Raw genomic sequence first — 18,019 nt, 5'->3', positions numbered from 1 at the left:
CTTGTCACAAATAGCCAGGAAAGGTCTGATGTCAGTCACATGTTAACATCTGTATAAATTTAAGTCATTGGTTTTCTTCTCTCAGAGAGTATTTGCCTTAGGCCTTTTCTCTCACTGTGCAGTAAAATGTGCCCCTTCTTAAGAGAATTTTAAACCTCAGCAGCACATAGAAGGGTCTGAATCTGTTCTGTGCTTCTGGAGGAAGTGCTAGTCTCCCAAGGGGACAGCCCGCTCAGTCCCATGTGTGTCCCATTGTACCCAAAAGCCAAAGTCAGACTTATGCTACAAGATACACAAGAAATGAATTTATAACATAGATTCCTGTACCTTGTCTGGGATTCTTGGCAAAGATTTACACATTTTATACTATGGTTGTATAAAATTCCTGGAGAACCAGATATATCTCTATCAATTCACATTCTAAAAATATACTTGTGTTAAAGAATTTTTTACCACATTTCCTTAAATAGTCATCTCCCTGGTACATCTTAAAGTATGATTGATTTACATACCAGAAGAGTAGGAATTGGGAAATAAGAAAAACGCTAAAGGAACAAGCAGCCCTTTGCCACTGGACGCTTCGTCCTCCCACCAGCACTAGACCAGGCCTTCTGGGTGTCTCTCTGAGGTTCTCAGGTTTGTCCTGGTAATGGCACATGTGAATGTCATTTTCCACAGAGATGCTTTTAAAATTTTTTCAATAAATACATGTTTTGCCTTAATTATATATTTTGTAAATATGAAATTAAACCATATATCTCTTCACATATTATATTTAATTATAGTTTATATAATAATCTAAAAGTTAACAGTTTATGGGAGAGAAAGAAGACTTAAAATTGAAAGCCTTTGACCTTTTAATTTTATTTTCCTGGAAAATACGATAGTACTTAATATGAGAGGTAGGAATGGCATGTCCTACTGGAACTTGGAGAATGAACTGTGCATTGTAGAAGTCCCTCTGTCACATGGATCTCTCCATTCGTGAAGTTTATCTTGGTCTTTCCACAGCTTCCTTTTGTATCATAAATATTCAATGTTCATCATTCACGTGAACTTGAAACAAAGGAGATGAAAGCACGGTCTCATTTTTCTCCCCCTCATAGATCCTGAAGTCCACCCTCAGAGTGAGGGTTACTGGGGACACGTGAATCCGATAGGCCCCCGAGCCTGCTACGACGAAGGCAAACGCGTTGCGGAGACCATGTGCTATGCCTACATGAAGCAGGTATCGATGCAGGTGCAGGGCTTGGGGTGCAGATATGCAGAGCGCTCATCTCGTGAAATGTGAAGCTTTACAAAGAGATGAAATGCCATGATTGACTGCCGGGGATGGGTGCTGGGGAAGCCCAGATTCCCACTATTGTAAATTAATGGTGGTATCAACAGGTTCTCTCATGTGTCTCCTTTTTTAAAAAATGATTTCCAAGGAATAAATTTTTAGGTTTGGAGGCTGTATGCTGCTTTGTTGCCTAATTGCCCCCCAGCAGTTAAGAAGTGCCTCTGCTTTCCTGAAGCCTCTGAATCAGTGGACTTTCTTTTTTCTTTTTTCTTTCAGTTGTCTAATAGGTATAAAATGAGTCATTATTTGCTTTCATTTGAGCCTCTTTAGGAACTGTTATTTACATTTATTTACTATTATTTCCTGCTTTCTTAATTGCTCATTGCTGTACAGGGGGCTTCTCCCATGGAGAGTTTTGTGTCACAGATTTGCTTGCCTATGTGCTGTAGGGGAAGGAACCCACAGACTGAGAGGCAGAGGGTCTGGGCTCCCGCTGTGTCCTCAGAGATGTGGCTTACCCCTTGGTCACTCGGTTCTTGTCTCTAATGTGGGGTTCAGCACACTGTCCTGCCTGCATTGGGGCTGTGTGAGAGCTGTTGAGACATCCAGACAGAGCCCTCAAGGGCCAGGTGAGGCCTGACTAGTGCATCGGTTTCCTGGTGACTGTCCTGTTATGCTTGGAGCAGCGCTCTGAGATCCTCATGGGTATGCCCTTTGTTGGAGGGACACATAACAGGACAAGCTGATGACAGATGTGTTGTGGCCCATGCTTCCAGGACTGAAAGAAGACTGAGCATATCTCCCTGGGAGCGGTGTTCTCAGGCCCAGGGTCCCGCCTGCCAGTGAGGTCAGAGTTCAGACAGCTGCGGGCTTCATGTGAGGGGAGAGGTGCGTCTGGGTGCCTGGCACTGAGTTGCTGATGGCCAAGCCAAGGTATCCTTGAGCATCTGTTTTTTAATAAAATACCAACATAAAAGACTCACAAAGTAACCTTGCGCTGATGTAGGTATTTAGGCCTTTATTTCTTGGCCAGAAGCAGAACTAATTGCTTTCTAAGCTACTTTGGACAGTTGGCTTATACTATCCATTTATTTTAAGAAACAATCCGTTTTAGAAAGATATACCATTATCATTTTTGAGCCCAGAAACTCTACCTCAAAATTTAAGATGGTCTTCCAGATACATAGCACAACTTGTATGTATGAGGGACACATAATTACATTTTTAGGAAATTTGAAGAGGGTCGTGGCTCTTAGTTGTTGTCCTGCTGTCAGTCTTGTGTTTCTCAGTGAATTTTTAAATAGATAAAGCTGATGAGCAAACAGGACATTTTTATTGAACTTTTAATTAAGTGATTAATAGTGTAACTTAATTGATAATTTTGTAAGTATACATATTAGCCTAAGGATGCGAGTTTGTGATAATTATAGTATTTTGCAATACTGTAGTCAGCATATTTTGAGCACTGACTGTATGCCTGGAACTGTAATGCATATCTGGATACCAGCCAGGGGATGCATTTCACACACACACTTACAGTGTTTATACACGTCATCTGGCTGAGCTCAAGAATGTAGCACCTAGGGGACTTGGGAACTGTCACATAGGTGGTCTAGTTGACAGTGTGCCCAAGTGGGCCGGCCTCTTTGAGGCTCGGCCTGTTTTAGAGCTGGGTCTGTTTAATGTCCCCTCGGTCCCATGGCCCCTTTGAAGTGGGTGTGGGTGGCCCATTTTACAGATGGAAGAGTGGGCTCTAGAACTTGTTTCCCCTTCCCAGACTGTCAGCAGAGCTCAAAACCATGACTGGCGGCACGCAGTGTGTGCTGCTGCCCCCTTTCTCAGCTGTCGCAGGTCAGGAAGCATGGCCGAGCGAAAGATGCAGCTCCGAGTGCAAGGGCATGGGCCTCCTACGAAGCACAGTCATGTGACGACGCCCAGGACCCGCAATGCCGGTGGCATTGCTCTAGAATTGGCATCGCTCCCCAGGGCAGTGGGATTCATCAGCAAGGAGCCGCTCTGCGACATTGTCAGTTCACAGTTCTGAATGTGCAGCCTTTCAAGATAGCAGCTGTTATGAGAAAATTCCAAACTTTTAAGTGTTAACGATTTATGTTATCTAGAAGTTAACAATGAAAAAAATGACCAGAAAGAAGGGTGATCTGGGTGGAATGGTATGTCTTTGGCATGTTTTTAATTATTTAATAACAAATTATATTTTATACATAATGACACATCCACTCTTAAGTTTAAATCATTATTTCATTTCTCCCATATAATATATGGCTATATTTCACTCTGAGTTACCCTGGTATATAAAGATTGAGAATATAAACGAGATAAATAGAGGTAGGAATAACCTTTTTATAGATTTTCCCTTTTCCCAAGGATTCTCTTCTGAATTTCTCTTAATGAAATATGCTAATGTATTCAAAATAAAATTTGATTTCCCAGAAAAATCTATTGCAGTACGTACTTCAGAAATATGAACATAAAGAGAAGCTCCCTTGAGTTTTCTTTCCAGGGAATGGAATGAGATGGAAGTGGGGATCAAAGGGCATAACATTTTCACAAATACTTTGAACTTGTCAGAGAGAAATTAAATTGCAACTTCTGTGTGCACTTGGACGTGGTAGTTTTATAAATGTAGGGACTTCTGTGGTGTGCTGTGGCCAGTGGTTGCAGTGTTTGAGCTCATGGCCCCGCCTGAGCCTGCCGCTCTGGGTCTATGGCCCACCCACTGGGTGGGGTCTGCAAACAGGCCACCATTCATAAAACCACAGACCAGCAGAGGAGAAAGACAGAAAACTGAGAAATCATCTAGTCCAGAGGCCTTGAGGGTATGGCTTCGTTTTATTTTCTAGCATCAGAGTACTTTAAAAGAATTAAATAGTTGGTATGAATATTATATTTTAGTTAAAAAAAAAAATACTCTACAAGCAACTAAAACAAGTCAGGTTTAACAGGTAGGATTCACACCCTAGGAGTCCAGACCCCTGTGACCTGGACCCTCTCAGCTCCGGCTTGCTCCCTGGGCTCCCAATCTCCATGCCCACTTGCCCACCTAGAAAATGGCAGAGTAACAGTGTTCCCTCCTGGCCTCGCAGTGAGTGTAGCCTGTTGTATAGCCAACACCTGGGACCGATTGTTACAATAAACTAAAGCAGGGCTGTTGCAGAGGTTGCTAGGCAGACAGACACTGTCTCCGACCTTGTGTGACTTTGGCCTTCTCTCACATCGCCACCAAGAGGGAATTGGAACTTTTTAGCACTTTGAGATTCTTGCTCAGCAAAGTAAGCTTTGTGTTCTCTAGTGGCCTCGGTCTTATCCCTAGAGAGAGAGCAGACTCCCACTAAAATGTGTGTATGAGAGGTCGTAGGAGAATTGTGTGGTACCGCCTCCAGGCTCCTGGCCCTATTGCAGTAGGATGTGCATGTACCTCTTGCGGGGTACAAGGGAGGAAGACAAACCATCACAGAATAGGTTCTGCCAGACCTGGAATCACTTTCTGTTAGTTCTCTGTCCCGTCCCCTTCAAGTAAATATGCCCGATGCCTCCTTCAGGACAGGCAGTCCACACGGTGGAGGGGTGACAACCAGCTCCTGGTCAGCACTCGCTCTCCCTGTGCCATGCTTCTCTGTCCCATCCCTGACACCTTCCATCAGTGAAGGCAGTGGGTGTTATCACACTGTGATGTTCAGTGGCTTGAGAGAGTCCTCTCCCAGGAATGGTCACATTTTAAGAGAACTTTAGAGGGAGAGCCATTAATCCTCGCCGGTAACATTTCTGTCCTTGGAAGATGCTAGGGAGGGAGGAAGCCCTATCCCTTCATTGTACCATCTGGATCACCCTTGCCAATCAGTCCAGGGCTGCCTGCCTAACCCCTCACCCCTCTCAGCTGTGACAAATGGGGAAGAGAGGCCACCTGATGCCAGCTTACCCACCTTGGGCTGTGTATTACTGCAGCACATCATCACTTCCAAAACCCGATCCTCAGAGCGATCCTGGGCGTCTGCTGGAAATGTTTCTGAGACACTTTACACAGGGTCGGCATTATGCCAAGACCGAGTGTAATCAGAGAACAAGGTCAAAGTTCAAGGGCAGATACTAAGTTTAGAACCATAAGTTGGTGATAGACAGGAATGATGACAGTTATCAAGGCAGTTTCATGTATTTTAACTTCTGTGATGGAGTCAGGTGGATATTTTGTCCCTGTTCCAAGGATTAGACTCTTAAATCTTAGAAAACTGAAGTGACTTCCACAGGAATGTACAGCTAGTGACCTCGATGAGGGCCCTCCAGGTATCCAGCTTCCCACCCCACTATGCTTCCCCCAGTGCTGCCCATGCTTATTCTATGTGCTGCTTACCTGTGTGCACTTACGTATGCTCGTCCCTGTGGCACTTTGAGCATCCGGCCTCTCTCCCAAGTTTCCACAGGTTTTGTGCTGATGTGACACACTTGGCAGGAGTTGTGCTGGTCCTTGATAAGGACCTCTGGATGCTTGGAGTCATAAGCGAGCGAGTCATGGTTCCTCACATGGGACAAAACCATAGACACAAAGTGAAACCCAGCCTTGCTTAAGAATGACTCAGCTGTCCCTGCTTTGTGCGTGCAGCTGCACCTTCCCAGGGTGGGACCAGGCGCACTCACATAGTTGTCGGCAGGGCTCTGATGGGGTGTTGAATGCGGGTCAGAAGTTCATGCGTGTGTGCGCCCAACTGGTCCTTCAGAAGAGGGTCTCCATTTACAGAGGCATTGTGGCCTGGCAGGCGCTTCCTGGGTTTTCATCCCGAGAAGCAGGCTTTGGGTCACTGGTCCTTTCCTCAGGCCTGAGATGGAGAGTGATTATAACCCCCTCCAGGATGTAGGCACCCTGTGGGCAACTGTCTAAGCAGTGGGTACCTGCTGACTGTCCACCCTCCCTCCCAGGACCACCGCAGGATCCCAGGGCCTGAGTGTCAAGTGGCTGGTAGACTGTATGCTGTACTTTTGAGTCCTGAGGTTACCTAGATAGAGCCAGTGCACAAGCGGAGAGCAGGTCTCAGCGGAGGGAGCCTTGGTTTATATTGATTTGATTTGGGAGATGAGGCTTATGAGCTAGTCTTGTTGGTGTAAACCAGGCTTGAGAGGTGGAGTTCTTGAAAAGGCATCGTAACTATCTCTGCAGCTGCACCTGTCTAAAGGAGTTGTCCTGTGTTGCCTAAGGTGACGATCCAAATGAGAAAATCAAAACAAGCAGGCTGGTTTACGAGCTGGCCAGTTAAGTGTCTGCGGAACTCTGCTTTCAGAGAGGCCGTGTTCTGGAACATTGTTTCGGAAGAAAGAGGTCGGGAAGACGGAAGCCTTGGATTTGCTACAACCCTTGTATATCCCATTGAGCTTCCTCCTGCCAGGCGTGTGGGTTTGACTATCATAAACTTGCTGAAGTTTTTCCAGACTCTTTCTTGAATGAAGCCATATTTATCCATCTCTGATTCTTTCCTCATCTTAACAATTAAGATGCAAGTGGATACTTCGAGTTATTTTCTGTTGAGATCGACATCTCTGTCCCTTCCTCCTACCTCTCTCGCTCCACTTTTTGAAATATTCTCTGGTAAATTCAGTAGAGAAAAGGGTCGATTTCAAATCCCTAGACCAAGTATAACAGTTCACATCTTAGTTCTAAGAATTTGAAAAATCATGAGAAAGCATTATAATGTATTTCTGGGAGGAGTTGGCAAAAATACAGTGCTTTGGTTGCCAAGTTAACTGTGTGCTGACTCTGTTATTCCCAACCATTTCCTGTCTCAGCATATGTAGAAACTGCACGTCATTGACAGACGAGGTTGCTGTGGGCAGAGGTGGCCGACCAAGTGGCTACAGCCACTTTGAGACCTAACGCGGGCTCTTGGGACACTGCAGCTCATCACTTTTAACTCACTATAATGAGAGTGGGATTCTGTGCTGCATAAGCCCTGTTAGCTAAAGATCTGTTAGATTCCCAGGTTGTGCCAGATCTGAGGTGATAGAAATAGAAAGAAGAGAACTATTTCGACTAGTAGGAAGAATAGCAACTAATGTACATCACGGCTGGGCCCGTGCTGAGGGTTAAACAGGGATTGGCTTGATTTTTTGTAATAACCCTGTCAGGGAAGTACCAGCTCCCACATTTTACTGTGACTGAGAGAATGTAAATGACAAGGTGGTACTGAGTGGCACATGAGCCATATTCCTCACATCACCATTCTACCTGCCCAGATGCCTTTCCTGCTCAGATGCCCAGAAAATGTACTTCTTTAGTCTGATGGATCCAACAGATTAGAAAGTCCACTAATTCAGAGTTTGTGATAAATCATTTAACTTTAGTATCCATGGAAAAGCAGTCTGTGAAACTAACAAACAATATAGTTTAGAGAAGGCTTTTAAGGTTTAAAAAATATAATTTCCTGATTACATATTTGAAAATAAGTTTTTCCTGATTATAAAAGTAATATATATTTATTGTAATAAAAATAGAAACTAAAAAAAAGCACAGAAGAAAATGAATGTCTATAATTTCTCCACGTACAGCCATTTTAAACAATGTTGACATATCTTTCCAGGCCATTTAGCTAATAGCCACTATTGGGTGATATGTTGTCTTTAGTTTTTCAGTGGAACAGACTGGGTGTAGACACAGTATAGTTCTTTAAGAATGCTTATATTGTCCCTCCTTTCCTGAGATAAAGTGCTTTTTTCTCCCTTCAAATCAGCTCTTAAATATTCATTGACAGTTAAGTCTGTATTGAGTGATAAATTTGCAAAAAATGTTGTGTGAAAAAAATTATAAAAGAGTGTGCATGACATGATCCTAATTGGAAAAATAGATATCCACTGGGGGAAAAAAAAAATATATATATATATATATATATAAATACGTAAGTGTCCTGCAGATCTTCTACCAGAGTGTCGGTTCTGGCAACCTTTTGGCATGACACCTGGGATACGTTTGACTATCTTCGATGTTGTCCAGATTTGTTTACAATGAGCACAGTGTACACAGTTAAAAGGAAATGCCATTTTCATTTAGGAATAAAAGCAGAACACGTTCCGACACTGTCGATGCACAGGGCACCAGAAAAGTCCAAGCGTGCGTGCGAGCTGCACAGCGAGCACCCGTCTCTCTCTTCCTCTGCTCTCTGTTCCAGGAAGGCGTTGAGGTGCGAGTGGCACGGATCTTCAACACATTCGGGCCGCGCATGCACATGAACGACGGCCGGGTTGTCAGCAACTTCATCCTGCAGGCGCTGCAGGGGGAGCCACTCACGGTATGCGCCGGCTTCCCTGGGCCAAGAGCAAAATCGGGCACCTCCAGCGGGGGATGAGTATATCTCTCTCGATTTAGGGAATCACATTACTTAAGTTGCCACTTTGTGTTTCTGTGTATCCCCGCCACCCCTGGTGACGAGGAGGGGAGATGCACTCACAGAAGGCAGAGGAGGAATGACTGATGTCACTCCGGCCACCTTGCTTCCTGAGCCCATATATAGCATGGTGCCATGGGCAGCGGGCTTGGTCCACGCTGCCCAGGCCTCAGAGTCCATCTACCTAGGCTGGCCAGCCGGCCTGCAGAGACCTCTCTGCACGTTCTGGCCCACCGGCTGTAGCCAGGGGTGCACCTACACTCAGTGCCCCTCAGGTGCCAAGAAGTAGAGATTCTTGGTTTGGCGGTTTTCTTGACAGTGCTGTGAAGTGATCCCTCTGCTGATGGCTCTCCATCCAGGGAGGATTCTGGAACCCACTGGCCACCTGGTGGTCTGAGGTCAGTGGTTTGAGTGTACGACGAGGGTGCGCCCAGCTGCTCAGCGCCCTCAGATAGCCCCTGTGGGTCAGTGTGGCCTGCCTGGTCCACATGCATCCCACCATTCCCGTTGCCTCCCTGGAGAACGAGGGCCCTGGGCCTGCTCTTCCAGGGGTTTGCCAATTAAGTTCGGTTGGTTTTCTTTGGTTTCGCTGAATCCCCAGTGCTCCCCTCCTTTCTCCTCTCCCTGCTTCTCTTCCCTCCTGCTTTTTCCATTCTTCTCCCTGCCTTTCTGCCTCCACTTCTTTGCTCTTCAACCAGTGGCCTTCCGTGGTCCTTTAAAGCTCAGTGTTCGGTGGCTCTGCAGACTAGGTAAGCATCCCGGTACTCTGAAAATGCTCTAGGATGGTTTGCTTTTGAGCTGAGTATGTTCCAAGGGGGAAAGTTACAAATATATATGCATACGAATCTATCCACCTATCCACGTCTCCCTTTCTCTCTCTACCTATCTACCTACCAGTAGAGTTGTTTACTGTTTCTGTTCTTGGATCTTTACATCTTTTAACTCATGTAATACAACAAATCTGTGGGGTGCAGGTGGTGTTATTTCCACATTTCCCAGATCGGGAGACTGAAGCTCAGAGATCAGATAAACTGCCCAAGCTTCTGGTGGCAGCTGTGTTTGAACCCGGAGCCCCCATTCTTTTTCTCCATTCTTCATGGTCTTCAGCTCTTCTTGCATGTGTTTGCTCCCTACTACCATCCCCAGGGCAAGACACATTTTCTAGGCGAGTTTTGTTTAACACATTACAGGGGAGAGGTGAATCCAGACCCCAGCTGGAGGTGCAGATGCCCCAAGCCTGCTCTCCTGCCTCCACACTCACCAAGAGCCAGCTCTGCGCCTTGGTGCTAGAGGCATGCTGTGGTCACACTCGGTCCCCAACCCCCCCCCACCCAGCCACACATCAAACCCACCAGCACACAGCCTAGTGACCTTGCCCTAAGTACATCCAGATAACCGTCCTTCTCACCTCTTCTCCCATTGCCCCAGTCTGTGATGCCACCAGCTCCCATTTCATCACTGTGGCCTCCGACCCACCCTCATTCTCCTGTCGGGTACTCTCCACCCAGCAGCCAGAGGGAGCCTTGGGAGAGAAGTCAAGAACTCAAATGGCTTTTCATGTCCTGCGATTCCCTCGACACCCAGCCTCACCCCCACTCTGCGCCACAGCCCGAGTCCTCTGCTCTTGCCAGTCAGGAGCACTTCCCTCCGGGTGGTCTCCCCGTTCAGTTATCCCCTCATTTGAGGAGCCTTCTGGACCACTGTGTATATAATGCACCCCACCTGTCACTCTGTCCCTTCTAACCATGCTTTTTATTGTTTTCATTGCACTTATCACCAGCTGAAACATTAATTTTCCACCCACCAACTTTCTCTGGAATGTAAACTCTGATACCATGAACTTTGGTTCACTTGCAGCTGTGCCTCTGCTTCTAGAAGAGTGCCTGGCACCCAGGCAGCTTGTGATAAGTGTGGCCAAGTTAATGATGGGGGTTACAGTGGCTGCTTTTCTTTGTGATGAGCACAGGCGGCTCAGTGACTCATTCTGGAAACTAGCGGTTGTAGTGTCCCTGTGAGGTGGGGCTCATTCTTACTCCCTGTTCCCCTTCTGCCTGCTACTGGATTTCGAGGTGTTCCTGGCTCATCGGTCCAGCTGTCATTTGAGAATTTCCCACCTTCAGAGTCACTCCTGGTGCCTTTTTAGCCATTTCTCCTTACACTAGGAGATCAGAGCTGCTTTGTTTGCAGAGCAAACTGTTAAAAGCCTTCCGAGAACTTTTTGATTTATTGTCTCCTGGGCAGCAGCCAGGGCCCAGTGTCAGGTGGGAGAGCAAGTCCCCCGCCTGCCCCAAGAATACACCCATTGTGGGCAAAGGTAATAACTCATGTGTTGCCTTCATGCTGTGCAAGCGTCTGTGCCAGTGACAGAGGAGAAGGATGGCTAGTGCCATCCAGGACTGCAGTTAGTCCAAAACATGCCAGGATTTCATCTTTTCTAGACGCCTCTGGTGGCAGGAGGCAGGAGTCCCCAGGGAGGCCTTTCAGAACGTGTTTGTTTTCTCTCACACACAATTCTGTTTCCCTTCAGTGATTTGATGAAGTCCTAACTTTTCCTTTTGTCAGATGCTTCTATGGAGACGTCATGTTTCTCTCAGTCCAGCCTATCTTTGGAAACACTGTTTATTAAGCAAGGAGAATAAGGAGATGTGTCCATTTTTTTTTTTCCTTTTCTGCTGTTTCAAACAAGTCATTTCTGAATCAAAAGACCTCTTGTTGGAAACAACACCTCAATATCTAGTCTTCTCTTTTTTAAGCTTGGTTAATGTAATTGCTTATCTTCCAACTGTGTTTTTTCTGAAGCCTTTTGTTATCTTATCCCTCAGCAAACTATTCTTCGGGCATGTCTTAGCATCTTGAGTCACTGTTGTATTGGATGCCTGTTAGGATAACTCAGGTAGTACAGGCGCACCTCGGAGGCATTGCAGGTTCGAATCCAAACCGCCACATACCAGTATCACAATAAAGGGAGTCACATGAAGTGGTTGGTTTCCCAGTGCATGTGAAAGATATGTTTATGTTATACTGTAGTTTATTAAGTGTGCAATAGCGTTATGTCTAAATAAAAACAATGTGCGTACCTTAAAGAAAAATACTTTATTGCTTAAATATGCTAACCATCATCTGAGGCTTCAGTGAGTCCTAATATTTTTGGCTCATGGAGGGTCTTGCCCTGATGTCAGTGTCTGCTGACTGATGAGGGTGGTGGTTGCTGAAGGCTGGGTGGCTGTGGCAATTTTTTAAAATAAGACAATAATGAAGTTTGCCCATGAATCAACTCTTCTTTCACAAATGATTTCTCTGTTGCATGCGATGCCGTTTGATAGCATTTTACTCACAGTAGAACTTCTTTCAGAATTGGAGTCAGTCCTCTTGAACCCTGCCTCTTCATTATCAACTAAGTTTATTAATATTCTGAGTCTTTTGTTGTCATTTAAATAGTCTTCACAGCATCTTCACCAGGAGTAGATTCCATCTCAAGAAACCACTTTCTTTGCTCATCCATAAGAAGTAACTCCTTATCTGTTAAAGTTTTATTATGAGATGCCAGCAATCCAGTCACATCTCTAGGTTACACTTCTAACTCTAGTTCTCTTGCTGTTTCCACCACATCTGCAGTTACTCCTTCTGCTGACGTCTTGACCCCTCAGAGTCATCCATGAGGGCTGGAGTCTACTTCTCCCAAACTCCTGTTAATGTTGATTTTTAGACTTCTTCCCATGACTCACAGATGTTCCTAATGGCGTCTAGAATGGTGAACCCTTTTCAGAGGTTTCAATTTACTTTTCCCAGAACCATCAGAAGAATCACTATCTGTGGCAGCTATAGCCTTAGGAGGTGTATTTCTTAAATAATAAGACTTGAAAGACAAAATTAAATTACTCCTTGATCCATGGGCTACAGAATGGGTATCGCGTTAACAGGCATTAAAATGACAGTCTTGTATGTGTCCGTCAGAGCTCTCAGGTGTCCAGGTGCGCTGTCAGTGAGCAGTGATATTTTGAAAGTAATCTTTTTTTCTGAGAAGTAGGTCTCAACAGGCAACTTAAAATATTCAGCAAACTGTGTTATAAATCAATGTGCTGTCATCCAGGCTTTGTTGTTCCATTGATAGAGTACAAACAGTATAGATGTAGCATCATTGTCAAGGTTCCTAGGATTTTCTGAGTGGTAAATGACCATTGGCTTTAACTTAGTCACCAGCTGCATTCGCCCCTGACAAGAGAGTCAGCCTGACCTTTGAAGCTTTGAAGCCAGGTGCCAACTTCTCTCTGAGGATAAGAGTCCTAGATGGCTTCTTCCAATATAAGGCTATTTCATCTCCATTGGAAATCTGTTGATAGTGTAGCCACCTTCATTAATTTTCTTAGCTAGTTCTTCTGGATAACTTGCTGCAGCTTCTACATCAGCACCAGCTGCTTCACCTTGCACTTTTAGGTTATGGAGACGGCTACTTTCCCTAAACCTCCTGATCCAACCTCCGCTAGCCTCAAACTTTTCTTCTGCAGCTCCTTCACCTCTCAGCTCTATAGGACTGAAGATAGTTAGAGCCGTGCTCTGGATGAGGCTTTGGTTTAAGGGACTGTTGTGGCTGGTTTGATCTGTCCAGACCACTACACCTTTCTGCGTGTCACCGATGAAGCCGTTTCACTTCCATATCATCTGTGTGTTCTCTGGAGTAGCACTTTTAAGTTCCTTCAAGAACTTTTCCTTTGCATCTACAACTTGGCTAACTGTTTGGGGCAAGAGGCCGAGTTTTCCGCCTGTCTTGGCTTTCGACGTGCCTTCTTCATTTAGCTTAATCATTCTAGCTTTTGATTTAGAGTGAGAGACATGTGACTCTTCCTTTCACTTGAACACTTAGAGGCCATTGTAGGGTTGTTAACTGGCCTGATTTCAATACCGTTGTGTCTCAGGGACTAGGAAGGCCCGAGGAGATGGAGAGACATGGGAGACCAGCCAGTCAGTGGAGCAGTCAGAACTCATACATTAAGTTTGCTATCTTATATGGGTGCCATTCATGGTGCCCCAAAACAATTACAGTAGTAACATGGGTGCCCTGGACACATTCCTTCCAGCACGTTTGGATGGGACTGAGAGCTGCCTGTGCATGTTCATGAGTGAGCTCTGCTTTGTGAGACCACACGTGGGGAGGACGTCACCACTCCGGGGGGTGATCATATGGAAGACCGAGCCCGGGCAGCTTGTTGAAGGCCATGCTGCTCTGCACATGCAGGGACTTGCCGGGGATGTTGCCCGAATAAAAGAGCAGACCCGCTGACCCAGTGTTAAGACCAGATCAGGGAGTGAGCCCAGTGGGGTGGAGTCCGCAGAGCTATGGGTGGCTCTCCTTTGCTGTCCGGGGGCTGGTGGCCTGTGGGAGGAGGGACTGGCATTGTTATCTTGGGGCTTGGGCATCTGGCTGCTCCAGGCGGCAGTCCCTCCTCCCAGCTGCCTGCTTTCCACTACAAGCCAGCAAGCAGACAAACTCCTGGCTCTTTCATTCTTTTTAACTGAAGGGTTAGGGCATCCCTCAAAGAGCCTTCTGTTTCAGTCTCTTCACTCTTATTAAGTGGCATAGAGTGCAGAATTCACAAAGCCATCGTCCCGCACATGTTCGTCGAGCGCTTGCACCTTGCCAGCCACAGTGGGGCAGACATCCTGACCCAGGGAGCTCCCAGGGGGCATCAGCAGTGGAGTCTGGAAGATTGGGGTGCGGGGGAAGGGGGACCGCCGAGCGAAGGGCACAACCGTACATTTACTCCTGGGAATAAGCCAGAGGATGCCTCCTAGGGGGGCAGCATCCAAGCTTGTTCCTGAGAGATGAGCAGCCCTTGGCCAGGTGGAAAGTAGAGTAGAGGCGGCGACCTGGAAGCACCCAGGCACACGAGCAGAGCATGAGCCCCCCTCTCAGCCAGAGCACCCTGGGTGGTTCTCGACCTCGGCCGCACCTTGGAATCACCCAGGGAACCAGCTGTAAAAATACCGGGACGCCGGCCTCCTCCCAGGGGCTCTGTGGCTGGGTCTGGCAGAGCACCCAGCTATGCTGATGGGCAGCCCGGCAGAGGACGCAGTGAGATGTACTGAGTGCCCTTCGTGTGGGTCTGTCACCCTGCTGGACTCAGAGACCCCAGGACCTGCTGCACCTGACACATCCTAAGACTAACATCTCACTCCTTCCAATACTGTCTTTCAAAGAAAACCTATATATACACACGCAGAAGTACTTCTGCCACCTTCTCACCATCAGGGCATAATTGTGAAGCACAGTACGTGAGGTCTAACTGTTGGTTTTTTCCAGGTGTACGGATCCGGGTCGCAGACCAGGGCCTTTCAGTATGTCAGGTAAGACAGCTGGGCCCGCAGCCGGCAGCCCGGTCTTCACGATGCTTCCAGCAGCACTGCTGCAGACCCAACAGGCAGTGTCTGTTTTACACAGTAATTGGCTTCACAGCTCTAGCAATGTGGCTTGGTGAAAAGTTTGTTTTAATTTTAAGACGGGAAAACTCTGCTTCTCTGTTTAAAGTTAAAAGTTACCGTGCAAGTCAGTGCCTCCTGACTCATGTGCTTATCCTTTACTGCCACCTAGTGTTCTGTAGGTAAACCTGCCCAGTTTCGTGGCAACGATAGTGTTTCAGTGTAGGCCAGCTCCAGATTTGGCCATAATCATCCAAATCTGACCCATTTAAATATGACTTTCTGGAGTGGATAGGATAGAGTGTCCTAATGCTGTCGAATTTTGTGCTGAAACTAAATCCAGATAAAAATATTTTTAAGAACTTTGCTGAATAGTCTCACATGGTAATTTTCATTGTCATGGTAACCCTCATAAATTTAGTTTTTTGTTGGTCAGTTCAGTTGATGACTAATTTTAAAATGCAGTTTGGATTCTAAAAGGAGAGTTATATAAGCAGTTACATGTACCCAAATACTTTCCCACGTGACAGTTACTGTGAATTCTGTATGTTTGCGGTGTCCTAAATCATTATAAAATTGAGTTCTAGATTTTGACATCAAATATTTTCAGTTTTCAGTGCAAATACCCTGGAATGCCTGTCAGAAAATGCTGTTCCTGGTGTCTCGAGGCCATCCCAGGGATGCTATAGGGGTGACATGGTGGGGGTGTGGGTCTGGGTAGACCCAGCTGCACCTCAGCCAGAGCAATCACATAGACTTTTGTATGATTGTGTGAGGTCCAGGGTAGAAATCGCTTTGAAAAATGGACCTCTTAGTGGGGAAAAACACAAAGAAAAAAACAAAAAACTTAAAAACAACTACTATAGGTTTTTCCTGAAAGTGTTTATTGCTTGTGAATTTTCACTTTTAGTCTAAAAGGAAGCTATGACTAAATGTCCATAACAGTCAATGTTTTTTTCTCCCCTCCCGTTAGTATGTTGCTCTGCGGGACAAAACACCTGGGAGTGAAATAAAATGAGGCACTTCATTGCCCGGATATTCTAAAAAGGGATTTAACCAGGAAGTGGCGCTGCCCCTCCTTCAGAATTGTTTTCATTTCAGATCACTTAACCCCAGCCCCGTGTGCTCAGAGAACTGTCGTGGCACGTCTGTGTCGTGACCATGTTAATTGGACTTCTGTGTATTGATTACCATCTTTTCATAATAATACATTTCACCCCACCCTCCTTCACTCACACCACCCACAGTCTGCACGTTCCTGACGGAGTCTTGCAGTCTCCGGTTACAGTGAATGCCTTGGAACCACCTTATCAGTGTTCCCCACGCTTCTCCAGCTGTAGCACCTCACGAAATATTAGGGAGACCGGGTAAGAGGGAAGTCAGTTCGAACTCGTTCTTACTATTCTCATCTCAAAGCATCGGATATAAAATTCATTGAAAATAGCATTAGATACTTTTTTTTCCTTGCTAGTGATTAAAATACTTTAAGAATTCAGTGATGCACATATTGTATACCATCTCATCTCGGGATACACGTGGCCACGCTGCCCAGCCTGCTCAGACAGGCACAGCCACACATGTGGTCATCGACACAGACTCCAAGTAACAACTTGGGAACAGGGCTGAAGTGGTGTCGCTGGAAGTGTTGTGGACCATGCTTTCCTCGTAGTGCTGCACTGTTTGCTCCCACGCTCCGATGACAATCTGCTTCTCTTGTTGGGAGGTCTGCGAAAATGAGGCTCAGTGTCTTCATCAGACTAGGCAGAGGCCTTTCCCCACTTCCACTTTTAGGTATTCAAGACTCAGCTGAGGGAGTTAACTTATCAAACGTTTGCTACTTTAATAAGCTATTTTTTTAGAAACTGAGAACCTTTTTACTCCATAGTTAAAAGTTGCACAATGTCTGAATTTGTATTTACTGCACTAAATCTACTGTTTCCAAAATTTGATGGCTGTGTGGTAGCATTTCATGGTCCCTGAGGTCTGGGTCATATGCATTGACATCCTGGCATGACCGTGTTTGATTTTCATGGTCAGTTACGTCCTCATTCACATAACAGAGGCATGCTATATATTTTTTTTTAAAGTCACTTTGTCAAAATGACACTTTTAAAGAGCTTCAGGTTAAATGAGTGTGATCTGTGCAATGTTGACCTTAAAAGTTGCCAGTTTATAACATAAAAGATGTGTGCCCCCCCAACAAGTTTGATTGCGTAAGAGTCAGTCATCTTCCAGCTAATATGGACCCCCCTCCCAACTTCCGTATGAAAAACGATTGTGGGTGACACTAAATGGCAGCTTTTAATGTCTTTTACGCATACGCAGAAATGTATGCCATGAGAGAGTGTGTTATAATGTAAGTTACTGCCATAGTGATGAAGTGACTTTTTGCCAGTTTCTAGAAAGGCGAATCATCCCAAGTCAGCAGTTATTTGAACAGTGAAAACAGAATGGACGTTAGGTGTAGTCACACAAAATACCCATTTATTATCAACAAAAAGCCAGAAAATAGCTTGTTTAATCATTACCCCCACCCCCACCACCACCACCACCACACCAAAAAAAAAAAATTTTCAGTGAAAAGGAAAGCAAAACCTGAGGATTTCTTTTGGAAGTTCGCCCTATAACCTGCTCCTTGCTGGTAACGACGGAAGAGGGAGAGGTTTCAAAATAGACTTCATTAGGATCACCAGAACTGAACTTTGAGTCTTCTAAGAAACAGCCGATGAATGTAGACTTAAAGAAAGTGCTTGTGTGTAACAGTGAGGTGTCATTTTTACGAAGTAACTTTTTTTTAACAGAGCCACACTTTAAAGCTTCTGAAAATAAGAACCAAACCTTGGTAAGCGAAAATTTGCTTACTTATCTTCACCTTCATGGCCCAGTTGATTCATTTGAAACATCCAGATACCCCTGACCGTTTCATACAAGGTGTTTGGGG

At 45.6% G+C, this 18,019-nt stretch overlaps 1 protein-coding gene across 1 annotated transcript in view; it reads left to right on the top strand.

Moving 5' to 3' along the window:
* UXS1 (UDP-glucuronate decarboxylase 1) overlaps positions 1 to 18,019 on the top strand; it is a 101,654-nt gene that overhangs the window by 73,093 nt on the left and 10,542 nt on the right. Inside the window, exons 11-13 of the mRNA XM_039840081.1 lie at positions 1,075 to 1,228; positions 8,449 to 8,568; positions 14,963 to 15,006. Coding sequence (XP_039696015.1) covers positions 1,075 to 1,228; positions 8,449 to 8,568; positions 14,963 to 15,006 — 318 coding nt within the window. The remainder of the gene's footprint in view (positions 1 to 1,074; positions 1,229 to 8,448; positions 8,569 to 14,962; positions 15,007 to 18,019) is intronic.

This window comes from Pteropus medius, unplaced genomic scaffold, assembly GCF_902729225.1.
Source record: "Pteropus medius unplaced genomic scaffold, Ma_sr-lr_union100, whole genome shotgun sequence".
Lineage (NCBI taxonomy): Eukaryota > Metazoa > Chordata > Mammalia > Chiroptera > Pteropodidae > Pteropus > Pteropus medius.
Note: the sequence above shows the minus strand (reverse complement) of the source record. Positions and strands in the feature narration are given on the sequence as shown.